Below are 27,892 nucleotides of genomic sequence, written 5' to 3'. Positions count from 1 at the left end.
GAGGCCAATGGATCTCAGTTTGAGGCCAGCCTGAACTACAGAGTGAGTTTCAGGACAACCAGAGCTACACAAAGAAACCCAACCACAGGGTGGAAAATAAAACCAGGCTTAACAAACCAGGATGAGCAAGCCAGAAAGCAGCACTGTCCATGGCCTCTGCATCAGCTCCTGCCTCCAGGTTCCTGCCTCATGTGACTTCCTGTCCTGACTTCCTCCAACGAGGAACAGACCTTTTCCTCCCCAGGTGTCTTTGGTCATGGTGTGTCATCACAGCGATAGAAACCCTGACTAGGACACACCACTGTGGGTCTAGTTGCCCAGTAAAGTCCCCGTAAACACACTAAGGGGTGAGAGGTGGATGTCTAACCAGAGTTCCGAAGATTCAAATCCTGTCACCACTGTGACCCCTTAGCTCTTCCAGAACACCAGCACAGCCGCCCTCATCCACCCTCCTCCAGAAACGGTCTTGCAGGTGGAGGTGCAGTAGGAGGTAATGAGCCCCTGACCTACCTCAAACAGAAGCAGGTGGTGGGGCTGGAGATGTGGTTCAAAGATGTGGTAATCTTTGCACACATTGATCAAAAGTTATGAACACTAAGACGCCCAAGGAGAGCTCTGCCATCTCTGGAGCCAGGCCTGTGTTGGTAATTATCAATGTCCCATGGGTCACTGATCTTGGAGTCCTCAACCAGCCATGACCGTGTCAAATACACATTCACTCATTGACCAGCTGCTGTTACAGAGGACATGGGATTGGTTCTCAGCACCTACGTGGCAGCTGACAGCCATCTGTGACTGCAGTTCCAGGAATCTCTCGCCCTCTTCTGGCCTCCAAGGGTACTGCACATGTGCACAACTACATACAAAAAAAAGTCTCTAAAAATAATCCAGACAGTGTCTACCCTGGGTATTGTTGCTGACAGCACATAACCAATTACACATGGAGGTTTGCTTCCTGTTGTGGCTAATCTTGTCAATGTGGACACCAGAGTGAGCCTCATCTGAGGAATTGCCTCCATCAGATAGGCCTGAGAGTATGTTTGTGGACATCTTCTTGATTGCTGCTTTGTAGGGAGCAGAGGAAGTCCTGAGTGAGTGAGTGAATGTGTGTTCAACATGGCCGGTTGAAGACTCCAAGATCAGATGACCCGTGGGACATTGGCAATTACCAACACAGGCCTGGCTCCAGAGATGGCAGAGCTCTCCTTGGGAGCCAAGCACGAGTCTATGAACTATGGGTGAGCATGTGCTAAGATTACCAACTCTGGCTTCCTGCTCCTGGATGTTCATAGCCTGAGACTGCTCACCTGTAGAGACCTCATGCCCAGACTAGCCAACCCCGTCCTCCACTGTACCTATAAACATGGGGGTTCCAGGTTGTGGAGGTGTCAGCAGCATTAGAGATCCCCGTATCCCATCTTCATCGCATGTGTGTCTGTCCTTTCTTCATTCCCTCACTGCCCCAGCCAGGGTTCTAGGACCAGAGCAGTGGGTGCCGCACAGATTGATGTCGGATGGCCCAGCTCACTGTGGACAACACACCCTTAGGCAGGGACACCTGGGGTGGACAGAAAGACGCTTGCAGAGGAAGCCAGTGAGAGCCAGCCAGTGAGCATGTCTCATGGTCTCGGCTTCAGTTTCTGCCTCCAGCTCCAAGGTCAGGCTGTAACCTGAAAGTCAAAACCTTTCCACTCCACAAAGCTTTTGGTCACAGTGTTTGCCGTAGCAAAGAAAGTGAAGCAGAATAGCATCTGATGGCTGGTGAGTTGGCGCCTGTGTCTGTCAGGGTTTCTATTGCTGCAACAAAACACCAGGACCACAAAGCCAGATAGGGAGGAAGTCAGGATAGGAACTCACACAGGGCAGGAACCTGGAGGCAGGAGCTGATGCAGAGGTCATGGAGGGAGCTGCTTACTCCATCTGGTCCTCATATCTTGCTTAGTCTACTTTCTCATAGAACTCAGGACCACCAGCCCAGGGACGGAATCACCCACAATGGGCTAAGTCCTCCCCTTGATTGCTAATGGAGAAAATGCCTTACAGGTGGGTCTCATGGAGGCGTTTTCTCAGCTGAGATTCCCTCTTTTCAGATGACTGGAGTTTGTGTGTCAAGCTGACGTAAAGCTTATTAGCACACACAGTGTGAGTGTAGTTGTCTGGGACTGGAAAGAGAGAGGGTCCAGGGGTTGAGAGCACTTGGCTTCTCTTCAGAGGACCTGAGTTTGGTTCCCAGCATCCACAGTAGGCTAACACCCATCTGTAACTCTGGGTCAGGGGACCTGAACTCCTTGGATGCAGCATGTATGTGATGCACAGATGTGCAAGCAGGCAAAACACCAAATACATAGAAATAAAGAACAAATTTTTATAAAACTTATCAGGCAGTGGATTAGGAGGCTTCTGAGAGACTGCATGCATCCCTGGAAACAAGAGCCAACAATGCTGCTGGGCTTTTATTCTTTTCCTGTACACACTTTCATATTCAAACTGTGCTCACATCAGTGCTTTGCCAGGTTAACAGGACTCCCTTTGGGCAGAAGCTGCTCCAAATCTGGCAAATGTTGACAAGGGGAGCTGGCAGTTACGGTGAGCAATTGAGCCATTCAGTGCTCATCACCACAGACAAAAAAAGGGGGGGGCTGAAGAGATGGCTCAGAGGTTAAGAACACTGGTTGCTCTTCCAGAGGACCTGAGTTCAATTCCCAGCAACCACATGGTGGCTCACAACCATCTGTACTGAGATCTGGCGCCCTCCTCTGGCGTGCGGGCATACATCGAGGCAGAATGTTGTATACATAATAAATAAATAAATCTTAAAAAAACCACCAAAACTCACATGCATAAATAAAATAAAGTATTATTTTATTGTCATAGCAAATCTGAGTATTCACAACAACCTGAAAATGTTAAACATAATGGGTTCTGTGTGTGACTGTGAGGTTGGATATTTCTCCCAATATACCAAAATGATGGTTAAATGAAGGAGGCAGAAAAATCCAATTATCCTCTAACAAAATGGACAAGAAAAGGATGTGGGAAAACATGTGTGTAAGAAGACCCACTCCTCATGCTATGATTTGTTATTTCTCAGACAAAATGCTTCTTCTGCCAACACACAATAAGATAATTATTTTAAAATTAATATGTAGGAACTGGAGAGTTGGTTCAGAGGTTCAGAGAACGTATTGTCTTGGACCTGGGTGAGGTTCTTCTTTTAATACATTTTAAAATAAAAAATGAAAATAATAGAAGCTAGTATAGTGGCATAGTGTTTGTGTTTTAATAAATAAAGCTTCTTGAAGAGGAGAGGGCAAAGCTAAGATACTAGAGGCTGGGCACTGATAGCACACACCTTTAATCCCAGGATTTGTGAGACAGGGACAGACAGATCTCTGTGAGTTCATGGCCACCCTGGGCTACACGAGATTGATTCAGAAGCAGATCCAGGTGGTGGTGGCTCCTGCCTTTAATCCCAGCCCTGGGGAGGTGGAGACAGGAGAGATATGGCTCAGCAGAGAGGAATATAAAGGGGAAAAGAAGGGACCTGACTGGAGCGTGGATACTGAAGTTGATGGATAGCATTGCAGGATGGCCCCTTAGTCTGAGCTTTGGTAGAGGTAAACTCTCTCTAGTGGCTTGGCTGTTTTGCTATTCAGATCTTCAGCTTGAATCCCAATATCTATCTCTGAGTTTTTAATATTGGTGCTACATCTGGTGCCCAATGTTTGGGGTACAAATTCATGAAACAGTCATTTGCCTGTGAATTTACAGTCACAGGCATAATCAAGAACTATTTGTGAACAGAGTCGGTGCCCTACTTGCTAGGATTTACTTTCTGCTCTAATGGCAGGCTCTACATGAATCCCCTTCTTGAGTTGCTGCCAAACTAGGTAGCTGCCTTGAAATACAGTCAGGCTTTTACTGTGCTACACAGCAGCAATAAGCCTCACATCTTCATCAACATTGTCAGCAGATTTGGTAAGACAGTTGGAAATTCTTTTTTTTTCTTTCGCTTTTTCGAGACAGGGTTTCCCTGTAGTTTCTAGAGCCTGTCCTGCAACTAGCTCTTGTAGACCGGGCTGGCCTCGAACTCAGAGATCTGCCTGCCTCTGCCTCCCGAGTGCTGGGATTAAAGGCATGCGCCGCCACCGCCCGGCTGACAGTTGGAAATTCTTAAAGGAGAAATGAGTTAAAAGAGTGAAGCTTTTTCCCACATTAGAAAATGGAGCCAAGTAGTGGTTGCGCACACCTTTAATCCCAGCACTCGAGAGGCACAGGCAGGGGATCTCTGTGAGTTTGAGGCCAGCCTGATCTACAAGAGCTAGTTCCAGGACAGGCTCCAAAGCTACAGAGAAACCCTGTCTCGAAAAACCAAAAATAAAAAGGGAACAAAAAATGGGAAAAACCATTACAATAGAGGGACTTGAGTCTCTGTATGGCAATCTGCTAGACAATTTGGAAGTGGAAGGATTAAATAAGAGAATAATTAACTTAGGTGAGATTTATGTAATGTCAACTGTAAACATTATCAGCATTATCATTTTTGTTTTATCACTAAAAATATAGTTAATCTAAGTGCTAAGATACAAGTTTTAGAAAAACATAATAAAACAGATCACAGACATATTCACATCCAGACGGCAAAATTTAATGGAGAGCCAATTTCACCATTGCATTATAAGGAACATATATAGAGAGGAACAGCCTAAGATTTTCAAGCAACCAACCTTAATATATCCAGTAACCTTGCAGGAATTGGCAAATGGAAGAGACTTGGTTACAGTAGCTGGACTCCTGTGTCAATGCTAGATTTAAGGAGATTCAAGGAAGCAATGGTCTCATATGGCATGCATTCACGTTTTGTGAAGCAAATCTTAAAACTCATGGTCAGTTTGTAATAGAGTTATCCCTAAAGACTGGATAGAGTTGGTTAAAGGTGCTCTAGAGGCTGAACGACGATTACAGTGGAGTACCTGGTTCAGAGAAGAGCCTAAGATTGTTGGACAATGTTGTAAAACTAGAAGCAGGAAAATCTCCCAAGATCAACTTCTTAGAGAAGGAGATTATGCTACTATATAAAGGCAAGCTGTATATGAAGACCATGCCTTCAATTTATGCCACACAGCAGTTTGAATGCTTAAGAGAGAACTGGAGAAATGGGAAAGAAAAGTGGCTAACTTATTAAAGTTATACAGGGCACAGAGGAAGCATTTATATATTTCTTACAAAGATTGACTTTACCAAATTCAGAAGATAAATGTATAATAATTGCATCTCTGGCTTTTGAAAATTCTGATTCTCAATGCAAAAGGATAATAAGGTTGCTAAAGGCAAGCTCAGCACATTTGGAGGAATTGGTTGGGGAGACAATTAATATTGAACCTTATGACCATGATGATAATTGGAGGACAGGTGATTACCCAGAGATCTGAGGAAAATCTGAAGTCTAAATTGTTATAATTATGGCAAATGAGATCACCTTAAAGGAGACTGTAAATAGGGCATTCCTAGAAACAATGTTTTTTTCTGAGGATAATCCAATCAAAATACCCCTCCCTTCTGGATTACATGGAAGGTGTGGCAAAGGCAGGCATTGGATTAACGAATGTAGGTCAACAAAGGATATTGAAGGTAATCCCTTGCCATAGGGAACCTCCATGAGGGGCCTCTCACAGGGCCCTATGCCAAATCTGGTTCTTTCACATCATGGCATCACAGAGGAAACTGTTTACCAGAGAAATTAAAGAACCTAATTCCCATTGTAAAAAATAAAACATTCTGCTCTGTATGAGAGAACAACTACAGGAGAGAGCACAAAAAATCAGGATAAACCGCAAAGTGGGTATTTTGGCAAACTTCTATAAATGAACAAAGACTAAAATAAAAATACAAATAAATAACATTGTCATTGAAGGTCTGGTATACACAGGTGCTGAAAATTGATTCAGTAACCACACATTTACTAGAAGTTATGGCCATCATGGATATACCTGTACAAATGAAGACAGACAGTGCTCCAGCATATGTCTCCAAGATAATGAAACAGTTTTTTGCTTATTATAATATAAAGCATGTTTTAGGTATACCCACATAATCGTACAGGCCAGGCAGTTGTAGAAAGATCACATCAAATCCTAAAGGTTATGTTAAATAAACAGAAATGGATGATAAATGCCCACAGAAATAGACTGCATAATGCTTTATTAACTTTGAATTTTCTAAATGATAATGAGAAGGGAGAAATAGTGGTGGAGAGATGTTAGATAGTAAAAAAAAAACTATGGAACTAAATCAGTTGATATTCTGGTGTGGGAGGTCCTTCTGTCTGTGTGTTGCTTTTATTGGTTAATGAATAAAGAGCTGCTTTGAGCCTATGGCAGGGAAGGACAGAACTAGGCAGGGAAAGCTAGGCTGTATGCTGGGAGAAAGAGGGCGGAGTCAGAGAGATGCCATGGAGCCGGCATCAGAGATAGACGTGCTAAAACTTTGCTGGTAGGCCACAACCTTGTGGTGATATACAGATTAATAGAAATTGGTTAAATTAATATGTAAGAGTTAGTCAATAAGAAGCAAGAGCTCATGGGGCAAGCAGTGATTTAAATAATACAGTTTCTGTGTGATTATTTTTGGTCTAAGCTAGCCGGGTGGCTGGGAACCAACAAGCAGCCTCCCACTACAATATACATTAAAGATGTACTGACGGAGGCTGGAGAGATGGCTTAGTGGTTAAGAGCATTGCCTGCTCTTCCAAAGGTCCTGAGTTCAATTCCCAGCAACCACATGGTGGCTCACAACCATGTGTGATGAGGTCTGGTGCCCTCTTCTGGCCTGCAGGCATACACACAGACAGAATATTGTATACATAATAAATAAATAAATAAATTTTTTTTTAAAAAAGATGTACTGACCTCAGAATGGAAACCAGGACATGTGTTACATTGGGGAAGAGATTTTGCTTTTGTTTTCACAGGAGAAGAAAAGCTATGGATACCATCAAAATTGATAAAAATTTGACTTATACAAGAGAGATCTCTTAATTAGTAGAGATGATATTTCATTAAGAACTGAGGCTGTTTAATATAAACTAACCTATAAAAGTAACAAATGCTGTTCATTTGATCAGATATCACTTACCAAAGCAGAATCTTCCCAAAACGGGGTTGGAGGAGGGTTTGGATTTTGTCTTTTCAGGAGAATAAAAGTGCTGTGGGACGTCCTTCTGTATATGAGTGTCTTTTATTGGTTGATGAATAAAGCTGTTTCAGCCAATATAAGCAGAGTAAAGCCAGGCAGGATATCTGAAAAGAGATAGAGAGAGAGTAGATGGAGTCAAAGAGATGCCATGTAGCTGTCTAAGAAGCAAGAGGTAACAATCCACAAGTCTTGTGGCAAAATAGAATAGAATAGAAATGGGTTACTTTAAAATGTAAGAGCTAGCCACTAAGAAGTCTGAGCTAATAGGCCAGACAATGTTGCCCTTAATATAGTTTCTGTGTGACTATACATGTCTGAACAGTCGGGAAACAAATGAGCAGTCTTCATTTAAATAAAGGTTTCCAGATAAGGACTCTGAAGACTATTGGAAAAAATGAGACATCTGAAGAAAAAGTACAAATCATCCAGACAAAAAATGTTTCAAGTAAAAGAATAATTAGTCTATTGGTATAGCATATTTAGAATAGGATAAAATTTTACAAATCTTCCCAAACTTTTTGTTTCTGCTATTCTCTATAGACAAATAATGCAAATGATATTTCTGTAGTCCCAGTCCAGTTAAAGATTAAAGCTAGCTTTTATAATTGTCTATTATTTGTGTTTTGCTAAATAAAGCTAATCTAAGGTCAATGCAAAGCAGCCACACTAGTCAGCCATAGAGGTCATGTGGTGGTTGTACACACTTTTATTACCAGGGCTAAAGAGGAATATAAGGCAGGATGAGACAGGAACTCAATCTCTTTCAGTGAGAATTTCTTCGAGGTAAGAACTCTATATAGGCTTGGTGGCTTTACTTTTCTGATCTACAGGTTGAACCCCAATACCTGTATCTGGGTTTTTACTTTTTATGCTACATTTGGAACCCAACGTCTGGGATATGAATTCACCAAAGGCCTTTTAATTTTAGCCACCAGCACAGGCTGGAGCTGCATGTGGGGCTCCCACAAGAGCTGCACAAGGGGCTCCAGGCCCATCTAGCTAGGCTTTCTTTTCTTTTCTTTCCCAAGCCACCGAGCGAATTTGGGGTTTTCCTGTTGTAGCCTCTCTGAAACAGTCTCCAACTGTCATCCAAACTCCAGAAGCACCTGGGCTGCAAACACAACAGGACTTTCCCATCCTAGACTGGCTGATTCTGCCTTCAGGCAGCCCCCCACCACATGTGCATTCTCCACACAATTCATTGTGGGTTTTTCAGAGAATAGACTCTGTCTTCCTCTCCTTCTCTCCCCTCTCCCTCTCTCTAATGTGGGTTGCAGGCTCCCCATGAATCCCCTTCTCGGGCTGCTGGCAAACTATATTGCTGCCTTGAAATCCAGTCAGATTTTTATTCTTCTATGCAACACCAATAAGCCTCACATCTTCATCAATATTGTTGGTAGATTTGGTAAAACAATTGAAAAATCTTAAAGGGAGTCATTAGCTAAAAAAAAAAGCAAAATTTTTTCCAACATTAAAAAAATGTGAAAAATCATTAAACTGGAAGGATTTGGGTCTCTTTATGAAAATATGCTAGACAGTATGAAAGGGGAACAATTAAAGGAGAGGATATTTAATTCAGAAGGGATTTATATTATGTTATGTATAAATATTATCAGCTTTATCACTTTTATCTGATCACTAAAAAAGTTGGGTAATCGGAGTGCTAAGATACAGGCTTTAGAAAAACCGAATAAAACAGATCACAGAGAGATTCAAATCTAGAGAGAAGAATTTAATGGTGGGCCAATTTCACCATTACAAAAATAGAGATGAAGAGCTTAAGGTTTTAAGGCAGCCAACCATGATATATCTGGTAGTCTTACCAGAATTGTCAAATGGCAGAGGTTCTGTTACCCTAACTGGACTCCTGTGTCAATTCTAGATTTGAGAAGATTCATATGGCATATGGTATCATATGGCATACATCCACATTTTGTGAAGCAAGTCTTAAACTCGTGATCAGTTTGTAATAGAATTATCCCTAAAGACCAGGTAGAATAGGTTAAAGGTATTTTTGAGCCTGGACCACAATTACAATGGAGGACCTTGTTCAGAAAAGAGGCCGAGAATATTGAACGATGGAGTGAATCTAGAGGTAGAGAAATCTCAAAAGTCAACCTCTTGGAGAAGAAGAATATGCCACTGTGGAAAGGCAAGCAGAATATGATAACCACACCCTGGATTTATGCCATGTAGCAGCTTCAAATGTTCGGGACAGAATTGGAGAAATAGAAAAGATAATTGAGTCATTTACCAAAGTTATACAGAACCCAAAGGAAGTCTTTATAGGCTTTTTTTTATAAAGATTGACTTTAGCAGTAAATAAAATGCTAACAAATTCAGAAGTTAGAAAAATAATAACTGAATCTCTGGCTTTTGAAAATGTCAATTTTCTATGCAAAAGGATAATTAGGCCATTAAAGGCCAGGTCATCGCTTTGGAAGAATAGGTTCAGGATACAATTATTATTGAACCTTATAACCATGATGATGCATGGATAGAAAAGGTGATTTGGAGAGGTTTGAGGAAAAATCAAAATGTCAAGCGTTATAATTGTGAAAAACAAGGTCACCTTAAAAGGGATTATAGACAGAGTATTCCTAGAAACAATGCTTTTTCCTAAAAAATAATCCATTCAGAATGCCCCTTCTAATAATGCAGAAGGTGTGGGAAAGTCAGGCATTGGACTAATGAATGCAGGTCAATGAGGAATATTCAAGATAATCCCTTGCCATTGGGAACCTGTGAGAACAGCCTCTCACAGGCCCTATGGCAAATCCAATTCAATTGTACCTGCCATTATAGAGGAAACTCCTTCCCAGAGCAATTAAAGAACACAATGCTTATTATAAGAAATCATACTGCACTAGATAATAGAACAGCTATAGAAGAGACAACAAAAAATTCAAGCAAGTATTTTGACAAGTTTCTATAAATGAACAGAAGCCAAAATTAAATATGTGAAGAAATGATGTTGGTATTAAAGATCTGGAAGCCACAGGTGCAGATGTAACAATAATTTCATCAGAATCTTGGCATCCAAATTGGCCTCTTCAGAATGTAAATTTTCAGGTTTTAGGCATTGGAACTTTATCTCAGGTAAAGCAGAGCATGAGATGGTTTGAATGTAAAGGGCAAGGACACAGAGGAATATTAAAACCATATGTTGCCTTGTTTGTCTTTTGATGATCTGCATTCATTGGTCCAATGTTGGCCTTCGCCACACTTTCTACATAAACCTGAAGGCCGAGGTCTCCTACTATTTTGCTATTCCCAGAGGAGATATTATTCCTAGAAAATTTTTGTCTACAATCCCTTCTAAGATGTCCTATTCTACCACAATTAAAACATTTGGCAGTTTGATGTCTCCTCATTACTTTGGAAATTGCTTCTCCTACCCAAGATTCAGCATTATAGTCAAATGTCTCAATGTTCATTGTATTCAGAATCCATTCCTCCATAGGTGCTGATCTAACCTTTAAAGGACCAAGTATATTTTTGCATTCTAAGTTTGCATTTTCAAAAGCTAGAGATTTAAGAGATTCACATAGAACAATACAGTTAACAAAGTCAAAAGTGTTTGACCAGAGCCGTGAAAATTCCAGTATCCGCTGGATGCAGGTGTGCATGGCAGCCCCACACATTCACCAGGACTCCGACAGCACCTGTTTCCGTGAACATCCATTTTAGGTGCTGTGTGTATTTTACCTGGAATCTTCACGCTCTCAGGTTTCACCCTCACTAACCTGAGGAGCAGTTGGCCTTAGGCGGCTCAGAGACCCCATGACACACAGCGCTCCACCCCGCAGCACAGGGCTCAGGCAAAGTCTTAGTCCCAGGCGGGTGAGGTCTGGGTGGGGAAGCCCAGGGCTGGGGATTCCTAGGTCTCCAGTTTCACTTCTCCAGCTCCTAACCCGGGTCAGGTCCTTTTGCACGGGCACTGATGACAACTGGGCGGGTCTCACGCCCATTGGGTGATCCCTGAGAACCAACCAGCGTCGCCGCGGTCACCGGTTATAAAGTCCACGCAGAACGCGGAACTCAAAGTCGCCCCGGATCTGAGATGGGGGTGGTGGCTCAGCTGCTCCTGCTGCTGGCAATCTGAGATGGGGGCGATGGCCCCCTGCTCCTGCTGCTGGCGGCCGCCCTGGCCCCGACCCAGACCCGCGCGGGTGAGTGCGGGGTCGGGAGGGAAACGGGCTCTGCGGGGAGGGCGGGGGCGGCTCCGGGGAAGCCGCGTCCCCTCGTGGCCCAGCCGGACCCTCCCTCCCCTTCTCCACGCGCGTCCCGAGCCCCGCGCCCCGCTCCCCTCCCGGCCCGCGCTCCTGCCCGGGGTCCCGGGAGCAGGGTCGGGGTCTCACCGCGCGCCGCCCCCAGGCTCGCACTCCCTGCTGTATTTCCACACCGCCGTGTCCCGGCCCGGCCTCGGGGAGCCCCGGTACATCGCCGTCGGCTACGTGGACGACACGCAGTTTGTGCGCTACGACAGCGACGCGGAGACTCCGAGATATGAGCCGCGGGCGCCGTGGATGAAGCAGATGGGGCCGAAGTATTGGGAGAGGAACACACGGAGAGCCAAGAACGCCGAGCAGACTTTCCGAGGGAACCTGAGGACCGCGCTCGGCTACTACAACCAGAGCGAGGGCGGTGAGTGACCGCGGTCGGAGGTCACGACCCCTCCGCGTCCCCACGCACGGGCCGGGGTCGCCCCGGGTCCCAGGTCCGAGGTTCGGGAGGAGAGCGGGGACCGGACCCGGTTCCCCTTTCGGTTTAGAGTCCGCGGGTGGGCGGGGCCGCGGGCGTGGGTGACGGGGGCGGGGCAGGTGGGTGGGGCTGACCGCGGGTCCCCGCAGGCTCTCACACCATCCAGGAGACGATAGGCTGTGAGGTGGGGTCGGACGGGCGCCTCCTCCGCGGGTATAAACAGCTCGCCTACGATGGCCGCGATTATCTCGCCCTGAACGAGGATCTGAAGACGTGGACGGCGGCGGACACTGCAGCGCAGATCACCCGGGGGAAGTGGGAGCAGGCTGGGGAGGCAGAGAGATACAAGGCCAAACTAGAGGGCGAGTGCGTGCAGTGGCTGCGCAGACACCTGGAGAACGGGAAGGACGCGCTGCTGCGCACAGGTGCGGGGCCGCGGGCGACTCCTCCCTCTGCCCTCGGGCTCAGTCCTGAGGAAAGGAAACCCTCACTGGAGTCATGCCCCTGTCTCTGAGGGCAGACAGGGTCCCTGGGTCTCCTGATCCAGCATGGCAGGGGCTGCACTGACCTCCCAGGGCTCAGCCTTCTCCCTGGACAGCTCCACATCTGTCTCAGGAGGGAGGAGAGGATCCCGACATCACCAACAGTGGCTCCTTCAGTCTGCAGCCCCTGTCAGCCATGGCCTCTCCCAGGCCAGGTTCTCTGCCCACACCCAGTGTGTGTGGACACTGAGTCCTGTCATCTGAGTGTGTCAGCCCTGACACACCAGGACCGGAGTCTCCTTCACCTGATGGGAGACATGGACTCCCCTACCTAGTCTGCTTCCCCAGTTTCTAGAACTTTTCAAAGAATACATTCTCCCAGATTCCTCTGTGTGAGGTTTGCATCCCTCCCACACCCCAATTCTATCTCTTCCTAGAATAGTCGCATGAGCACTTAAGGGGTGCCCTGGAAAAAACACTAAATTGTGCAAGTTTTTTTCTTTAATTGATTTTTCTTGTTTTGAATTTGTCAGTTTTTTCTTCTTCACTGGGAGGTGTTGTTTCTCTGGCCCCTTTTATAACATGTGTATCAGTCTCCACAGGTGCCATGGGGAGCTGATACTCTGGATAATTAGACAAGTTAAGACAGTCTTCCCTTTAAAAGAGAAAAATTCCTATGGACTTAGTCTATTTCCTGCCAGAATTAGCCATCCTGAGCCCCATGCCCTCCCTCAGCCCCAACAAGTCGCAGTGTTGCCCTAGTGACTTAGGAACTGAACTTCCTCAGAGACAGGGTCTTCGGCAACTCCAGGACTGGAGTGACAGGGAAGATCCACACACCCTGTGAGCACCACTGAGTCCCTGTGAGTGCTACACTGGGCTCCAGAGCACACTTCAGGGATCCTGGGTGATAATACCTGGTATGTTGTCCCCCCAGAAATAGGGGTTAAGAAGTCATTTTCTCTAGCTTAGATTCCTAAATTCACCACATTTCTGCTGCTCACTTTGTTGATGACTGTTCACTTGGGCAATTAATGCTGATCTGCAAGATGGACACAGGGGTTGTCCCTCAACGGTTGCATCAGTAGTTGGTGGTACCCTTCTGTAGCCTAATTTCTTATTTTGATATTATTTTAATCACATATATAAATTATTCTCCATTCCTTCATTCTTTTATACATAACTTATGCTACAGAACATCATAAAAGGAAGACCATGGTGACCTGGGGACTCATGTGAATTCCCTCTTAGTTTCTGGGTCCCCCATGCAAAATGTGCAGTTCTGTGTTGAGTGGGACCAGCTCTACCTGCAGGTCACTAGTGTGATGACAGAAGTGTTCAAACAGTCACATAGTTCAGTGTCATCATTGATGTAACTTTGTCTTTGCATATTTCAGTTTATCTTGTTAACTGTGGGATTTCATAAATCTTTCACACAGATCCCCCAAAGGCACATGTGACCCATCATCCTGGACCTAAAGGTGATGTCACCCTGAGGTGCTGGGCCATGGGCTTCTACCCTGTTGACATCGCCCTGACCTGGCAGAGGGAGGAAGAGGAACAGACTCAGGACATGGAGCTGGTGGAGACCAGACCTTCTGGCGATGGAACCTTCCAGAAGTGGGCATCTCTGGTGGTACCTTCTGGAGAGGAGCAGAAATACACATGCCATGTGCACCATGAGGGGCTGCCTGAGCCCCTCACCCTGAGATGGGGTAAGGAGGGAATAGGTGCAGAGCTGGGGTCAGGGAAAGCAGGAGCCTTCTGCAGACCCTGAGCAGGTTCAGGGCTGAGAGCTGGGGTCATGACCCTCACCTTCCCTTCCTGTCCTTCCCTTCCCAGAGCCTCCTCAGTCCATGGTCCCCATCATGGCTGTCATTGCTGGTCTGGTTCTCCTTGGAGCTGTGATCATTGGAGCTGTGGTGGCTGTTGTGAGGAAGAGGAGGAGAAACACAGGTAGGAAAGGGCAGGGTCTGAGTTCTCTCTCAGCCCCTTTTAGAAGTGTACTCTGCCTCTTTAATGAGAAACACATCTACACCCCTGATTGCTACTACCATCTCTATGCTGGATCTGCTGTCAGTTCTGAAAGCTTCCTAGGGTTGGGGACTTCCCTGGTCTCTCACAGCATTTCTTCTCACAGGTGGAAGAGGAGGGGAATATGCTCTGGCTCCAGGTAAGTGTGAGGAACAAGATTGTCCCTGAAGCCTTTGGTTGAAGCTGGATTATTTGAGGAGCTCTGGCAATCCATAATAGCTCTTCCAGCAAAATATGGTCCCTGTTTTTACCTTTCCATTTACATATATATATATATGTAAATATATATATGATAGATATATATATTTACATATATATATAGATAGATATAGATGATATAGATATAGATATAGATATATAGATATAGATATAATTTCACTCTAGGCAGAGACAGTTTCCAGAGTTCTGATGTGTCTCTCCCAGACTGTAAAGGTGACACCACTCTAGGGCCTTACTTGGGGAGGGGCAGAGTGGACACCATCGGGTTTCAGGGACCCCCAGAATCCCCTTTGAGTGAGTGGTGGGTTGTTGGGATGCTGTCTTCACAGTGATTGTTCATGACTCTTGTTCTGTAGCGTGAAGACAGCTGCCTGGTGTGGATGGAGTGACAGACGATGTGTTCAGGTGTCTCCTGTGACATCCCGAGCCCCTCAGTTCACTCTCAGCAATAGTGTCTGATGTTCCCTGTGATCCTAGGGGCCTAATGTGAAGAACTGGGGAGCCCAGCCCACCCCTGCACACCAGGATCCTGTCCCTGCACTGCCCTGTTCCCTTCCACAGCCAACCTTCCTGTTCCTGCAGACAGGAGGGGACATCTGTATCCTGTCTCCTCCATGCTGCCTTGAGCTTCAGTCCCAACTTCCTTGCTGAAAATAAGAATGTGAATGTGAACTTGGTTGTTCATGTCCTTTGATCTGACAGGTTGATTGGTGGTAAAATAAAGGATTGAGATAGAGTTTATGGAGAAAATAAATGGCAACATGGAAAACCTCCCAGAATCTGTGTTCTGTGCTGTGTGCATCTGCGGGGACAGGATGAGGCTGTGGGAGCTGAGTGAGAACAGGGCTGTGCCCAGGTGGAGCTCAGTGCGTTGTTGGCTTTGACAAGGTCACTGGTCAACTCTGTCACCTCCTGGCTCAGTTCTTTTCATCACTTAGAACCACATGCTGACATCTGTGACCACAGGGACACTGGGATGGCCAGAGCCTTGTCCTGTCCCCAGGATTATGAGCTGCCAGGGCTGCTGTGACTGACAGGTCACCAGGGCTGCTGTGACTCTTTCCCCTGTCTTTAGTGTTTATTTCTTGTCTTTTTAGTTAGTATAGAGAACTGGGCTTGTTCTTGCTCCTGTGAGTGGTGTCTGTCTCATTATCCTGTGGGGTCCCTGAGTGACAGCAGTAGGAGGTGTTTTCCATCCCTGTCCCCTCAAGGCCCAACTAGGCCCCTGTTCTCAGGAGACTGTGGGATGAGAACATGAGCTTCAGTCTCCTGAGCTCCTGCCTCCCTTCAGACCCCTCCCTGGAGGTTCTCTCCTTCTTTCCCATCTGTCAGAATCTAACCCGGGTTGTAGGATGGGCAGAGAGGAGGAGGGATTCACAGGGTCTCATCTCAGATCTGTCCTGTGTTCTGCCCAAGGTCCTAACTCCCTCTCTGCCTTTGGGAATCCAGTGGAGACTCAAGGATTTACAGGAAGAGATGACTAGGGGCTTGAGTGCACTTGCTGCTCTTGCAGAGGACCCAGGTTCAGATCCCAGCACCCACCAGATGGCTCATAACCATCCATAACTGTTGTTCCATGATGTTCGGCTGGATAGGAGGCAGGGAATCCGCTTGCCATACTGTTCCTTGGCAATACTCACTTGTGTTGATCATACAGGGAGCAGGGGCAAACTATGCATATGACTTTTATCCCCAGTCCTCCAATTAACATAGCAGGGAGTTGGGGAGGTATGGATATTCCTGTAATGATTAATAAATCTTCATGACCACCTGGTCCAGATGGCAACAGAGGTCAAGGGTCAAGTGATTGACAAATGCACTGTGAGAGTACAAGGAATTCTTGTTTGGATGGAAATGGAGCTCAATGCCTAAGTATAACTTCTCAAGTATCTATAGTTAATACTATCTATAGTTAATACTACCCGAGATAAACATCAAAAGTTTTATATGCTTCAAGCATCTTGTTTTAAAGGGTAGGAGATTTCTGCTTCTGGTTCCACAAGGCTACCATTCAGTGAGATGTGGGTTACCAACAAGGAATCTGATTGGATGCAATGGCAACAGTGTAGGAGTGAGAAGCCTTGAGTGTTAATTAATATCTCCCTGGGAGACATCATTGACTGTAGTCCTTGTGGCTCCACTCAAGAAAAATATTCTCTCTCAGAGGTAAGATGGAAGTGTTATAATTTGCATGGAACTGTGAAAATTAGTGCTTCTATTAATGAACCTATCTGATAAAGCTGGAATGGCAAGACCTCTCCTGCAATTTGGCAATTCAATTTAGACTAATTTGTGGAAACTGGCAAGTGCCTTCCACCCTCTTGAGGCGTGGGAAGGAAAATTAAACATCAAGGATGATAAAGATAATTTGTCTTTTAGATTAAATCAGAGCCACCCTTTTCTGGCCTGTGTACCACTACCTTACTACTGAAAGGACCTGTGCAATAACACCCTAAACAATTACTTGCATCGCTGTGAATGCTGTACCCTTCATGCCTGTGTTGTTTTTAGATTTTATTTTTGAGTCTTTATATATTCTTGGAACAAGACCTGCAATCTGGACACCAGTGAGGTTGTCGAAGCCATGGCAAGACTCTCCTGTGATGATCCTGGTGCAGAAACTTGCTGAGAGAATAATGAGAAGAACACATGGAAGGGCTGGACTGGTTGTTTCCGTTATTCTGGGATGATAGCATTGACGGCTACAGAAACAACAGCTAGAGTGTCGCTTCATGAAGAAATCCAAACTGCTGAATTTATTAGAGGACTAGCATGAGCATTCAACAGAACTTTGGATCTGAACAAAATAAAACTGATAATGAGATCATGAATGAATTAGCTCAGTTAAGGCAAACTGTTATATTGATAGGGGATCAGATAGAAATTTGAAGAAGCAGATAAAATTAAAATGTGATTGGAACGTTTCTTCTAATCGTATTAGAACCTTAAGATTTTAATGGAAGCAGGTATGATAGGGATAAGATGCATTTGCTGGCTCACCCTAATTCTTCTCAAATGGTTTATGATTTACAGAAAGAAATTAAGGAAACTTTTGCAAATATAGAAAGTCTTGCAGATGCCAATAATCCTCCGTTAGCCTCACCCTCTGTGGGCTCAGACCTAGTCCTGTTGTTTGCCATAGACTCGAATGCTTTCTTTGATCTTAAAAGGTGAGATCCTGGAAGGAGAGAAGTGGGAGGGAAGATGGGAATGGGGGACATCACTAACTACAAGAACTTTGTAATTGTTGGGGATAGCATGGTTTGTTACAAGTGACCATTCAAGTGATTAACTGAAATTTGTCTTGTTCAGCAGCAATTAAAAACCAACACCAGCTCAATGCAAAGATGAGCCCACACCGTGTCTTCTCCTTGGAACGAGCCTGTGATCCACTGTGCAAGTAGGCCCATAAAGTAAATGTCTGTTTGTATTTTCAATTTTATGCTGTCTTGCTAATTTTCATTTCAGTATAGTCTATTTCAATTATCAGTTATTGTCCTTTTTCCCATGCTGGCTTCATTGGCTGAAGGTACAATGTTGACTCAATGGCCCTGTGCCCTCAGCGCCTGGGCCCTCACACTCTAGATGTGTGGGAGAGGGAGAGAGAGCTTGGAGGAAGCTTCTTAAATGTCCTTTTGAAATTTCATTTTTCTTGTGTGTTTGTTTTATGTGTGGAATATAGAGGTGCCCCAGGCACTACATCCCATGAAAGTGGAGTTGTTATATTGGTTGTTGAAACACCATGTGAGTAATGGGAACTGACCCAGATCTCTGCAAGAGAAATGAGTGCTCTCTCAACCTCTGAGCCATCTCTCCAGCCTCATTGCTGCCAGGTTCTCTGGCAGAGAAGCAGGGGCAGAGCCAGAACTGCCTGACTCTCCCCAGGGCTGAATGGGATGGGTGAGTGTGTGACTCAGCCCCTGCCTCCTGGGCACTCCCACAGAGTTGGGAATCTGTCAAAGCAGGATCTTTAATGGTATCAAGCAGGGACTATGCAGGGTTGTGATGAAGGGGGAAGCCTGGGATAGGCCAAGGCAGAGCCAGGAACAAGGGCCAATAACATTCCACCATGCTAGCGGTGGCTGGGCAGAGGTGGGTCTAGGTCAGATAGCCAGAGACAGGTCTCCAAACTCTATCTAGGCTCAGGAAATTATACTGGGCCTCATGCCTGGGCCTCATGAGGCCCAACATCTGTAGCTTTTACATAAGGAAACCACACACCCTGGCTCACAGCATAATGGCTGCCAAAAAGGCTGTCAAGATGGCTGACCACAGAAAGAAAAACTAGATGCAAAGGAGGAGACAGTGTTAGTACAGAGCTCTGGAGTGCTGGGCATGAGACCTGAGGGAGAAAAAGAAGAGCTGAGCAGAAGGAGACAGAAGCAAAAGGGGAGAGTCTAACCCAGTGGGGTCCTCCTGTTTGAGGGTCTTTGTCTACAGATCACAGTGGACGCATCTGCAGAACCCTGCAGGGCATCTGACATCCCACACTGAATACTGTGGGGGTTTGAATGAGAATGGCCACACAGGCTCAGAGGTTTGGATGCTTCAGCTCCAGCTAATGGAACTGTTTGGGAAGGATCAGGAGGTGTGGCCTTGTTGGGGCAGGTGTGCATAGAGATTTTAGAGACTCCCACTATCCCCAATGTCTCTGACACTTGCTTGTGGATCAAGATGTTGAGCTTTCGGCTGTTCCTATCACCACACTTTCCCCTGCCATCATGGATTCAAACCCTCTGAAAACTTAAGGCTAAATTAAACACCCCTTTTCATATGTTTCTGGGATCACAGTGTCTTATTACAGCCTTGGAAAAGAAAACTAACGGTGCTGTGGTCCACACATTTAATCCTAGCACCTGGGAGCACAGGCAGGTGAATCTCTGTGAGTTCAATGCCAGTCTGTTCTACAGACTGAGTTCCAGGACAGCCAGAGCTGTGGAGACATATGTTGTCTCAACAGATAATTAAAAAAGAAGAAAAGTAACTAAAACAGACACTTTCTGTTGAGCTGCTCAAGGCCAACTGCTCTCAGATTAATAAGAGCATGAAGATTCCAGGTAACATACACACCACACTTAAAATGATGTTCACAGAAAACAGGTGCTGTTGGAGTCCTGGTGAGTGTGTGGGGCTGCCATGGACACCTGCATTTTGGAGGTGACTGGAGATTTTACAGATCTGATTAAGCACTTGTCGACACACTGTGTCCTGTGTGACTCCCCTGCAGGAAGGAGGCCTGCTCACCTCTGATTTCACTTTCTACCTCAGGTACGTGTGGCTGCGATTTGAAGACATCAAGTAAAAATCACAGGAAAAAATTATAAATTCATTTTCTCCACATATTGAACACAGTTGAACCTAGGATCCCCAGTGTGTACCCTGCCATGAGAGTCACCTCTGTCCACACTGTACATGACTGAGGAACTCAGGAGCAAACTCAGTTATCAGATCTAGGGTCCACAGCCTGGGACTTTCATCTCCCTTCTTCAGCTCATAAAGTGAGAGAGAGAGAGAGAGAGAGAGAGAGAGAGAGAGAGAGAGAGAGAGGGTCACAGGTGTAGACATGGTCAGTGCCCTGCTGTATTGGTCCCCACAGGGGTCTCTTCCCATGGAGAAAGGGGGTCTCTATGGGCTGAGACAATGACCCAGGTCACACGGACAATCTCAGGACTATGGAATGAAGATCTGTGTAAAACACAAGCACCTGGAGCCACAGATCATCATCTGGGAAGAAACACTAGGAGTCTGAGTGTAAGCACAGGCTGTGAAGACAGGATCCTGAGTGAAGAGGCAAAGTCTCTGTTTACAGGTGAGATCCTGAGCTGTCAGGCTTGGCAGTGTGAGCTGCCTACTGCAGGTGAACACAGGAGCCTGGTCTCTGTGGGAGTCTGTGTGGGGCTTGCAGGCCAATGCCTCTGCTTTAAAGAGAAGCATCTGTGCCTTGCATCCCAAACTGCTTGTTGTTGCCATTGTGTTCCTGTTTTCTCATAGAAGATTCAGGGTCTGAAGTCTGAAGAGAAGAAGGAAGAGGAAAGGTGGGGAAAGAATGAAATGAGTCTGACCTGTGGGTCTCTGGTGTGCAGACAGCTTCTGGGTCAGAACTTGAAAGCACCATGAAAAACGGTGTTCTATCCCACAGTACAGGCTTAGCGCAAAATCTTACTTCCCAGGCAGGTGAGGTCCTGGGTGGGGCAGCCAAAGGCTGGGGAATTCCCCTGTTCCCAGTTTCACTTCTCCTGTTCCTAACCTGTGCCAGGTCCCTCTGCCCGGAAACTGGTGACAAATCGGCTGTGCTCAACACCATTGGGTGACAAGATCCCGGGGAACCAACCAGCGTCGCCGCGGTCACCGGTAATAAAGTCCACGCAGACCGCGGAACTCAGAGTCGCCCCGGATCTGAGATGGGGCGATGGCCCCGCGCACGCTGCTCCTGCTGCTGGCGGCCGCCCTGGCCCCGACCCTGACCCGCGCCGGTGAGTGCGGGGTCGGGAGGGAAACGGGCTCTGCGGGGAGGGCGGGGGCGGCACCGGGGAAGCCGCGTCCCCGCGTGGCCCAGCCGGACCCTCCCGCCCCTTCTCCACCCGCGTCCCGAGCCCCGCGCCCCGCTCCCCTCCCGGCCCGCGCTCCTGCCCGGGGTCCCGGGAGCAGGGTCGGGGTCTCACCGCGCGCCGCCCCCAGGCTCGCACTCGCTGCGGTATTTCTACACCGCCGTGTCCCGGTCCGGCCTCCGGGAGCCCCGGTATGTGGAAGTCGGCTACGTGGACGACACGCAGTTCGTGCGCTACGACAGCGACGCGGAGACTCCGAGGAAGGAGCCGCGGGCGCCGTGGATGGAGCAGGAGGGGCCTGAGTATTGGGAGAGGAGCACACAAAGAACCAAGAACCGCGAGCAGATTTTCCGAGGGAACCTGAGGACCGCGCTCGGCTACTACAACCAGAGCGAGGGCGGTGAGTGACCGCGGTCGGAGGTCACGACCCCTCCGCGTCCCCACGCACGGGCCGGGGTCGCCCCGGGTCCCAGGTCCGAGGTTCGGGAGGAGAGCGGGGACCGGACCCGGTTTCCCTTCGGTTTAGAGTCCGCGGGTGGGCGGGGCCGCGGGCGTGGGGTGACGGGGCGGGGCAGGGGGGCGGGGCTGACCGCGGGTCCCCGCAGGCTCTCACACCATCCAGGTGATGTACGGCTGTGAGGTGGGGTCGGACGGGCGCCTCCTCCGCGGGTATCATCAGCACGCCTACGACGGCCGCGATTACATCGCCTTGAACGAGGACCTGACGACGTGGACGGCGGCGGACACGGCGGCGCAGATCACCCGGGGGAAGTGGGAGCGGGATGGTTATGCAGAGAGACAGAAAGCCTACCTGGAGGACGAGTGCGTGCCGTGGCTGCGCAGACACCTGGAGACCGGGAAGGACGCGCTGCTGCGCTCAGGTGCGGGGCCGCGGGCGACACCTCCCTCTGCCCTCGGGCTGGGCTCAGTCCTGAGGAAGAGGAAACCCTCACTGGAGTCATGCCCCTGTCTCTGAGGGCAGACAGGGTCCCTGGGTCTCCTGATCCAGCATGGCAGGGGCTGCACTGACCTCCCAGGGCTCAGCCTTCTCCCTGGACAGCTCCACATCTGTCTCAGGAGGGAGGAGAGAGGATCCCGACATCACCAACAGTGGCTCCTTCAGTCTGCAGCCCCTGTCAGCCATGGCCTCTCCCATGCCGGGCTCTCTGCCCACACCCAGTGTCTGTGGACTCTGAGTCCTGTCATCTGAGTGTGTCAGCCCTGACACACCAGGACCGGAGTCTCCTTCACCTGATGGGAGACATGAACGCCCCTACCCTAGGCTGCTTCCCCAGTTTCTAGAACATTCCAAAGAATACATTCTCCCAGGTTCCTGTGTGTGAGGTTTGCATCCCTCCCATGCCCCAATTCTATCTCTTCCTAGGATGGTCACGTGGGAAATTACGGGGTGTCTTGGACAAATACTAAATTGTGGAGGTTTTTTCTTCTTCTTCTTCCTTTCTTTTTTTTGTTGTTGTTATATTATTATTATCATCATCATCATCATCATCATCATCATTATTATTATTAATTTTGAAAGCTGTCATTTGCTTTTAGTGAGTTTTTCTTCCTCCCTGGGATGGTATTCCTTCTCTCCCTCCCCTGTGTTATCATGTGTATCAGTCTCCACAGGTTCCAGGGGGACTGACACTCTGGATAATTAGACAAGTTGAGTCAGTGGGGTTTTTTGTGGCTGCTGTAGTTTAGTTTTTTGTTGTTTATTGTTGTTTATTTTTGTTCTTTTTGGTTTGTCGAGACATGACTTCTTTGTAGCTTTGGAGCAAGTCAGAGGTCCCTTTAAATGAGAAATATTCCTGGGAGTTTAAGATTATTTTCTGCCAGAAGTAGCCATCTGGAGCCCTCCTGCCCTCCCTCAGCCCCAACAAGTTACAGTGTTGCCCTAGTGAATTAGGAATTGTTTTTTGGGTTTTTTTTTTTTTTTTTGGTCTTTTGAGACAGGGTTTCTCTGTAGTTTTGGAGCCTGTCCTGGAACTAGCTCTTGTAGACCAGGCTGGCCTTGAACTGACAGAGATCCTGCTGCCTCTGCCTCCCAAGTGCTGGGATTAAAGGCGTGTGCCACCACCGCCCAGCCTGTGAATTGGGAATTGAACTTCCTCAGAGACAGGGTCTTCGGCAACTCCAGGACTGGAGTGACAGGGAAGATCCACACACCCTGTGAGCACCACTGAGTCCCAGTGAGTGCTGCACTGGGCTCCACAGCACACTTCAGGGATCCTGGGTAACAATACCTTGTATCTTGTCCCCACAGAGACATGGCTTGGGGAGTCGTTTTCTGTGACTGCATGTCAGAGAGTCACTTGATTGTGCTACACATTTTGGTGATGGCTGTTCACTTGGTCAGACAGTTAATGCTGGTCAGCAGGATGGCCACAATGTTAGTGCCTCAATGGTGGCAGCAGAAGTTGGTGGCACCTCATGTACCTCCTTCTTCTTAGTCTCTTATTTTTATGTGAATTTAATCACATATATAAATTAATTATTCTCCATTCCTTCATCCTTTTCCTACATAACTTATGCTATAGAACATCACATAAGAAGACCATGTTGACCTGCTGGCTCATGTGGATTCCCTCTTAGCTTCTGGGTCTCCCAGGAAACTGTGCAGTTCTGTGATGAGGGGACCAGCTCCACCTGCAGGTCACTAGTGTGATGACAGAAGTGTTCAGACAGTCACATAGTTCAGTGTCATCATTGATTTAACTTTGTCTTTGCAGATTTCAGTTTATCTTGTTAATTGTGGTATTTCTTAAACCTTCCACACAGATCCCCCAAAGGCACATGTGACCCATCATCCTGGACCTAAAGGTGACGTCACCCTGAGGTGCTGGGCCCTGGGCTTCTACCCTGCTGACATCACCCTGACCTGGCAGAGGGAGGAGGAGGAACAGACTCAGGACATGGAGCTGGTGGAGACCAGACCTTCTGGGGATGGAACCTTCCAGAAGTGGGCATCTCTGGTGGTGCCCTCTGGGGAGGAGCAGAAATACACATGCCATGTGCACCATGAGGGGCTGCCTGAGCCCCTCACCCTGAGATGGGGTAAGGAGAGAGTGGGTGCAGAAAGCTGGAGCCTTCTGCAGACCCTGAGCAGGGTGAGGGCTGAGAGCTGGGGTCATGACCCTCACCTTCCCTTCCTGTCCTTCCCTTCCCAGAGCCTCCTCAGTCCACGGTCCCCATCATGGCAGTCATTGCTGGTCTGGTTCTCCTTGGAGCTGTGGTCATTGGAGCTGTGGTGGCTGTTGTGAGGAAGAGGAGGAGAAACACAGGTAGGAAAGGGCAAGATCTGAGTTCTCTCTCAGTCCCTTTTGGAAGTGTGCTCTGCCTCATTAATGGGAAACACATCCATACCCCGCATTGCTCCTGTCTCTAACCTGGGTCTTCTGTAAGTTCTGGAAGCTTCCTAGGGTCGGGGACTTCCCTGGTCTCTCACAGCTTTTCTTCTCACAGGTGGAAGAGGAGGGGACTATGCTCCAGCTCCAAGTAATAGTGGGGGGCAGGATTGTCCCTGAAGCCTTTGGGTTGAAGCTGGATTGTTTGAGGAGTTCTGGAAATCCATAGTAGCTCCTCCGGCAAAATATGGTCCCTGTTGTTACCTTTTCATTAACATATATATATAATTTCACTCTAGACAGAGACAGTTCCCAGAACTCTGATGTGTCTCTCCCAAATTGTAAAGGTGATACTCTTGGGACTGATTTGGGGAGGGGCAGAGTGGACATAATTGGGTTTCTAGGGACTCTCAAATCACCTTTGAGTGAGTGGTCCGTTGTTGGGATGTTGTCGTCACAGAGATTGTTCATGACTCTTGTTCTGTAGCGTAAAGACAGCTGCCTGGTGTGGATAGGGTGACAGACGATGTGTTCAGGTCTCTCCTGTGACACCCAGAGCCCTCAGTTCACTCTCAGCAATAGTGTCTGATGTTCCCTGTGATCCTATAGGCTCAATGTGAAAAACTGGGGAGCCCAACCCACCCCTGCACACCAGGACTCTGTCTCTGCACTGCCCTGTTCCCTTCCACAGCCAACCTTCCTGTTCCTACAGACAGGAGGGGACGTCTCCATCCTGTCTCCTCCATGCTGTCCTGAGCTGCAGCTCCTGACTTCTCCACTGAAAATAAAAATCTGAATGTGAACTTGATTGTTCACGTCCTTAATCTCAAAGGTTGATTGGCAGTAAAATAAAGGATTGAGATATGTAGAGTTTGTGGAGGAAATAAAAGGCAGCATGGAGAACCTTTCAGAATCTGTGTTCACTATGTTCTGTATTTGGTGGGACAGGAAGAGGCTGTGGGAGCAGCCAGCCACTGGCTCTTTCCTAAACTTCAGTCCAAAATAGTGATCCTGCTTCCAGGAATCTCAGAATGAGACTGTGTCTGAGAGCTGTTTCCTCCCATTTTGTAATCCTCTCTAGGGCTGTCGTTAAAGGCGTGCATCACTGGGATTAAGGGAAGGCACTGCCTAGTTGCTATGGGAACTAGTGTGGCTACTGGGATTAAAGGTGTGTGTCACCACTGCCTGGTAGTAAGGCTGACCAGTGGGGATGTTTTACTCTCTAATCTACAGGCAAGCTTTATTTATTAAAGTAAAAATCAAATGCTACTACATTTTCCTTTTGTTTAAAATAAAAACTATGACTAATATAAGAAAAGCTACAAACAATAAGTATAATAACTATATACAATATATACAGACAATAAATACATCAACAATGTCTAGTCCATTTGCATTTGACAGCTTCAGAGACAATACTCCATATCTCTATCTTGGTGAGTCCAAAGTCTTGTACCTAATTTCCTTTCTATTATAACTTGCTTTCTGTGTCTAGGAAACAAGGAAAACTATAGCTATCTAGTCTTCCACTCCCTCAGAGACCCAAGAAGGAAATATATTAACTGAGTAAGCAGGAAGTGTGAGCAAGCAGCTTCCAAACTCTGTGAGTAATGACAGAAACAACTGGCTGCCTGGACAGTCACACTAAGTTCCTCTGCAATGTTGGGGCTTCCATTTTCAGCCTACATGTCTAGCATATAGACCGACAGACTATTCTGGGAAGCAGGATATTTTGTGTGCTGCTTGTCAAATTAGGACAGCATAATGTCAGCTGTCGAGGCAGGGGCATTTTATTGCCCAGTGGCTTACTTTTGCCACAGAGAAAGTAAACTCCATGTGAGTTTCTTCGATGCCCATTATCTTCTCTGAAGTAGATTGGTGCTGCCAGGAGCAGACATATCTCACTGCCATGAAAAAGAAGAACATCTTAAATGCCATAGTCTGTAGATCTCTGAAGTGTTTGATGATGACCTAATTGATATATTGTTGACTATATCCCACGTATGAGGAGAAACAATGTAGCTTTTCTTTTTAAGACCTTGCTTAATACTATACATGCTAAGTTCATCCATTTTCCTGAGTATTTTGTGATTACGTTGTTTACAGCCGAACAGTATTCCATTGTGTGTGGATGCCAAGTGTCCATTATCTTCTCGTCCATTGATGGGCTAAATACAATTCTTCACTCTAGTGGAGAAACAGCAATAACCATGGGGTGTAAATATCTCACCAGTAGGTGTGGACTTCTGTCCAGGTATAAAATAGCTGGGTCATACGGTAGTTCTAGCTTCAATTTTTTTTTTAAGAAATGAGCAAAATTATTTCCACAAAGACAGTATTAATGTGTGTGTGCACGCATACACACACACACACACATAGGAGTGAGTAAGGGCTCCTCTCTCTCCATGTTCTCTCCAACATTTGCTGTCAGATTTGTTGATGACAGCCTTTCTGACTGGGGTGAAGTGCTGTCTCTAAGCAGTTTTATTTTTATTTTATTCTTTCATGTGGATGAGGGTTTTGTCTGCATGTGTGCATGTGCACCATGTGTGTGCCTGGTGTCTGGGATCAGAAGAGGGTGTCAGATCCCTGGGGCTGGAGTTACAGACAGTGCATCTAACCCAGGTCTTCTGTAGAGTATCAAGCACCCTTCACTGTAGTGGTGAGACCAGCAGGCCTGCTTTTCATCCCACCTGGTTCCCGCACGGCTAGCTTTACACTCGAAATAACAACACACAAATTGTATTCATTTAAACACTGGTTGGCCCATTAGCTCTAGCCTCTTACTAGCCTCACATCTTGCTTAACCCATTTCTAATAATCTGTGTAGCACCACAAGGTGGTGGCTTACCTTGAAAGATTCAGCATGTCTGACCTGGTGACTGGCTTCATGGCGACTGACTCCCTACTTTCTTCCTCCCAGCATTCTGTTCTGTCTTCCCCGCCTACCTATGTTCTAACCTATCAGGCCAAGCAGTTGTCTTTATTAATTAACCAATGAGAGTAACAGATAGATAGAAGACCCACCTACATCACTTCACCTCTGAGCCAACTCTCCAGCCCCTCAAAGGAGTTTAATCTGCATTTCATGAAGAATAGAGATACCGAGAACACTGAAAATAGCTAGTGGCCACTTGAGATTTTCTTTTATTAAGATAACTGTCTATTCAATTCTCTCGACCATTGGTTGAATGACAACATTAGTTTCTTGGTATTTAATTTCTGTAGTTCTCTGTAAATGGAGGGCTCTAGTCCCTTGTCTGCAGTGGAGCTGGTACAGGTTTCTCCTATTGTGGCTTCTGTTCTCTCTGCTGATTGTGCCCTATGCTGTGGAGAGACTTTGTTTTCATGCTGATGTGTG

At 46.9% G+C, this 27,892-nt stretch overlaps 1 protein-coding gene across 15 annotated transcripts in view; it reads left to right on the top strand.

The window, feature by feature from the left end:
• LOC119822313 (H-2 class I histocompatibility antigen, L-D alpha chain-like) overlaps positions 1-27,892 on the top strand; it is a 144,862-nt gene that overhangs the window by 64,772 nt on the left and 52,198 nt on the right. For 3 of the 15 annotated variants that reach the window (XR_005286766.1, XM_038341417.1, XM_038341396.1), the window contains exons 2-5: positions 21,312-21,581; positions 21,787-22,062; positions 23,966-24,241; positions 24,355-24,468. The exons of 4 other annotated variants lie outside the window; for them this stretch is intronic. Coding sequence is in view for 10 of the 11 variants with exons in the window: in XM_038341417.1 (XP_038197345.1) it covers positions 21,312-21,581; positions 21,787-22,062; positions 23,966-24,241; positions 24,355-24,468 (936 nt within the window). In the remaining variant the exon portion in view is untranslated. Of the gene's footprint in view, positions 1-11,571; positions 11,842-12,047; positions 12,324-13,819; positions 14,096-14,222; positions 14,337-14,520; positions 14,554-14,989; positions 15,413-20,976; positions 21,107-21,311; positions 21,582-21,786; positions 22,063-23,965; positions 24,242-24,354; positions 24,469-24,649; positions 24,804-24,830; positions 25,442-27,892 lie in introns of those variants that run through there. 8 more of the 15 variants (XM_038341419.1, XM_038341399.1, XM_038341398.1 and 5 more) reach the window with 6 other exon arrangements.

This window comes from Arvicola amphibius, chromosome 9 (genome assembly GCF_903992535.2).
Source record: "Arvicola amphibius chromosome 9, mArvAmp1.2, whole genome shotgun sequence".
NCBI lineage: Eukaryota > Metazoa > Chordata > Mammalia > Rodentia > Cricetidae > Arvicola > Arvicola amphibius.
This window is presented reverse-complemented; position numbering and strand designations above follow the sequence as displayed.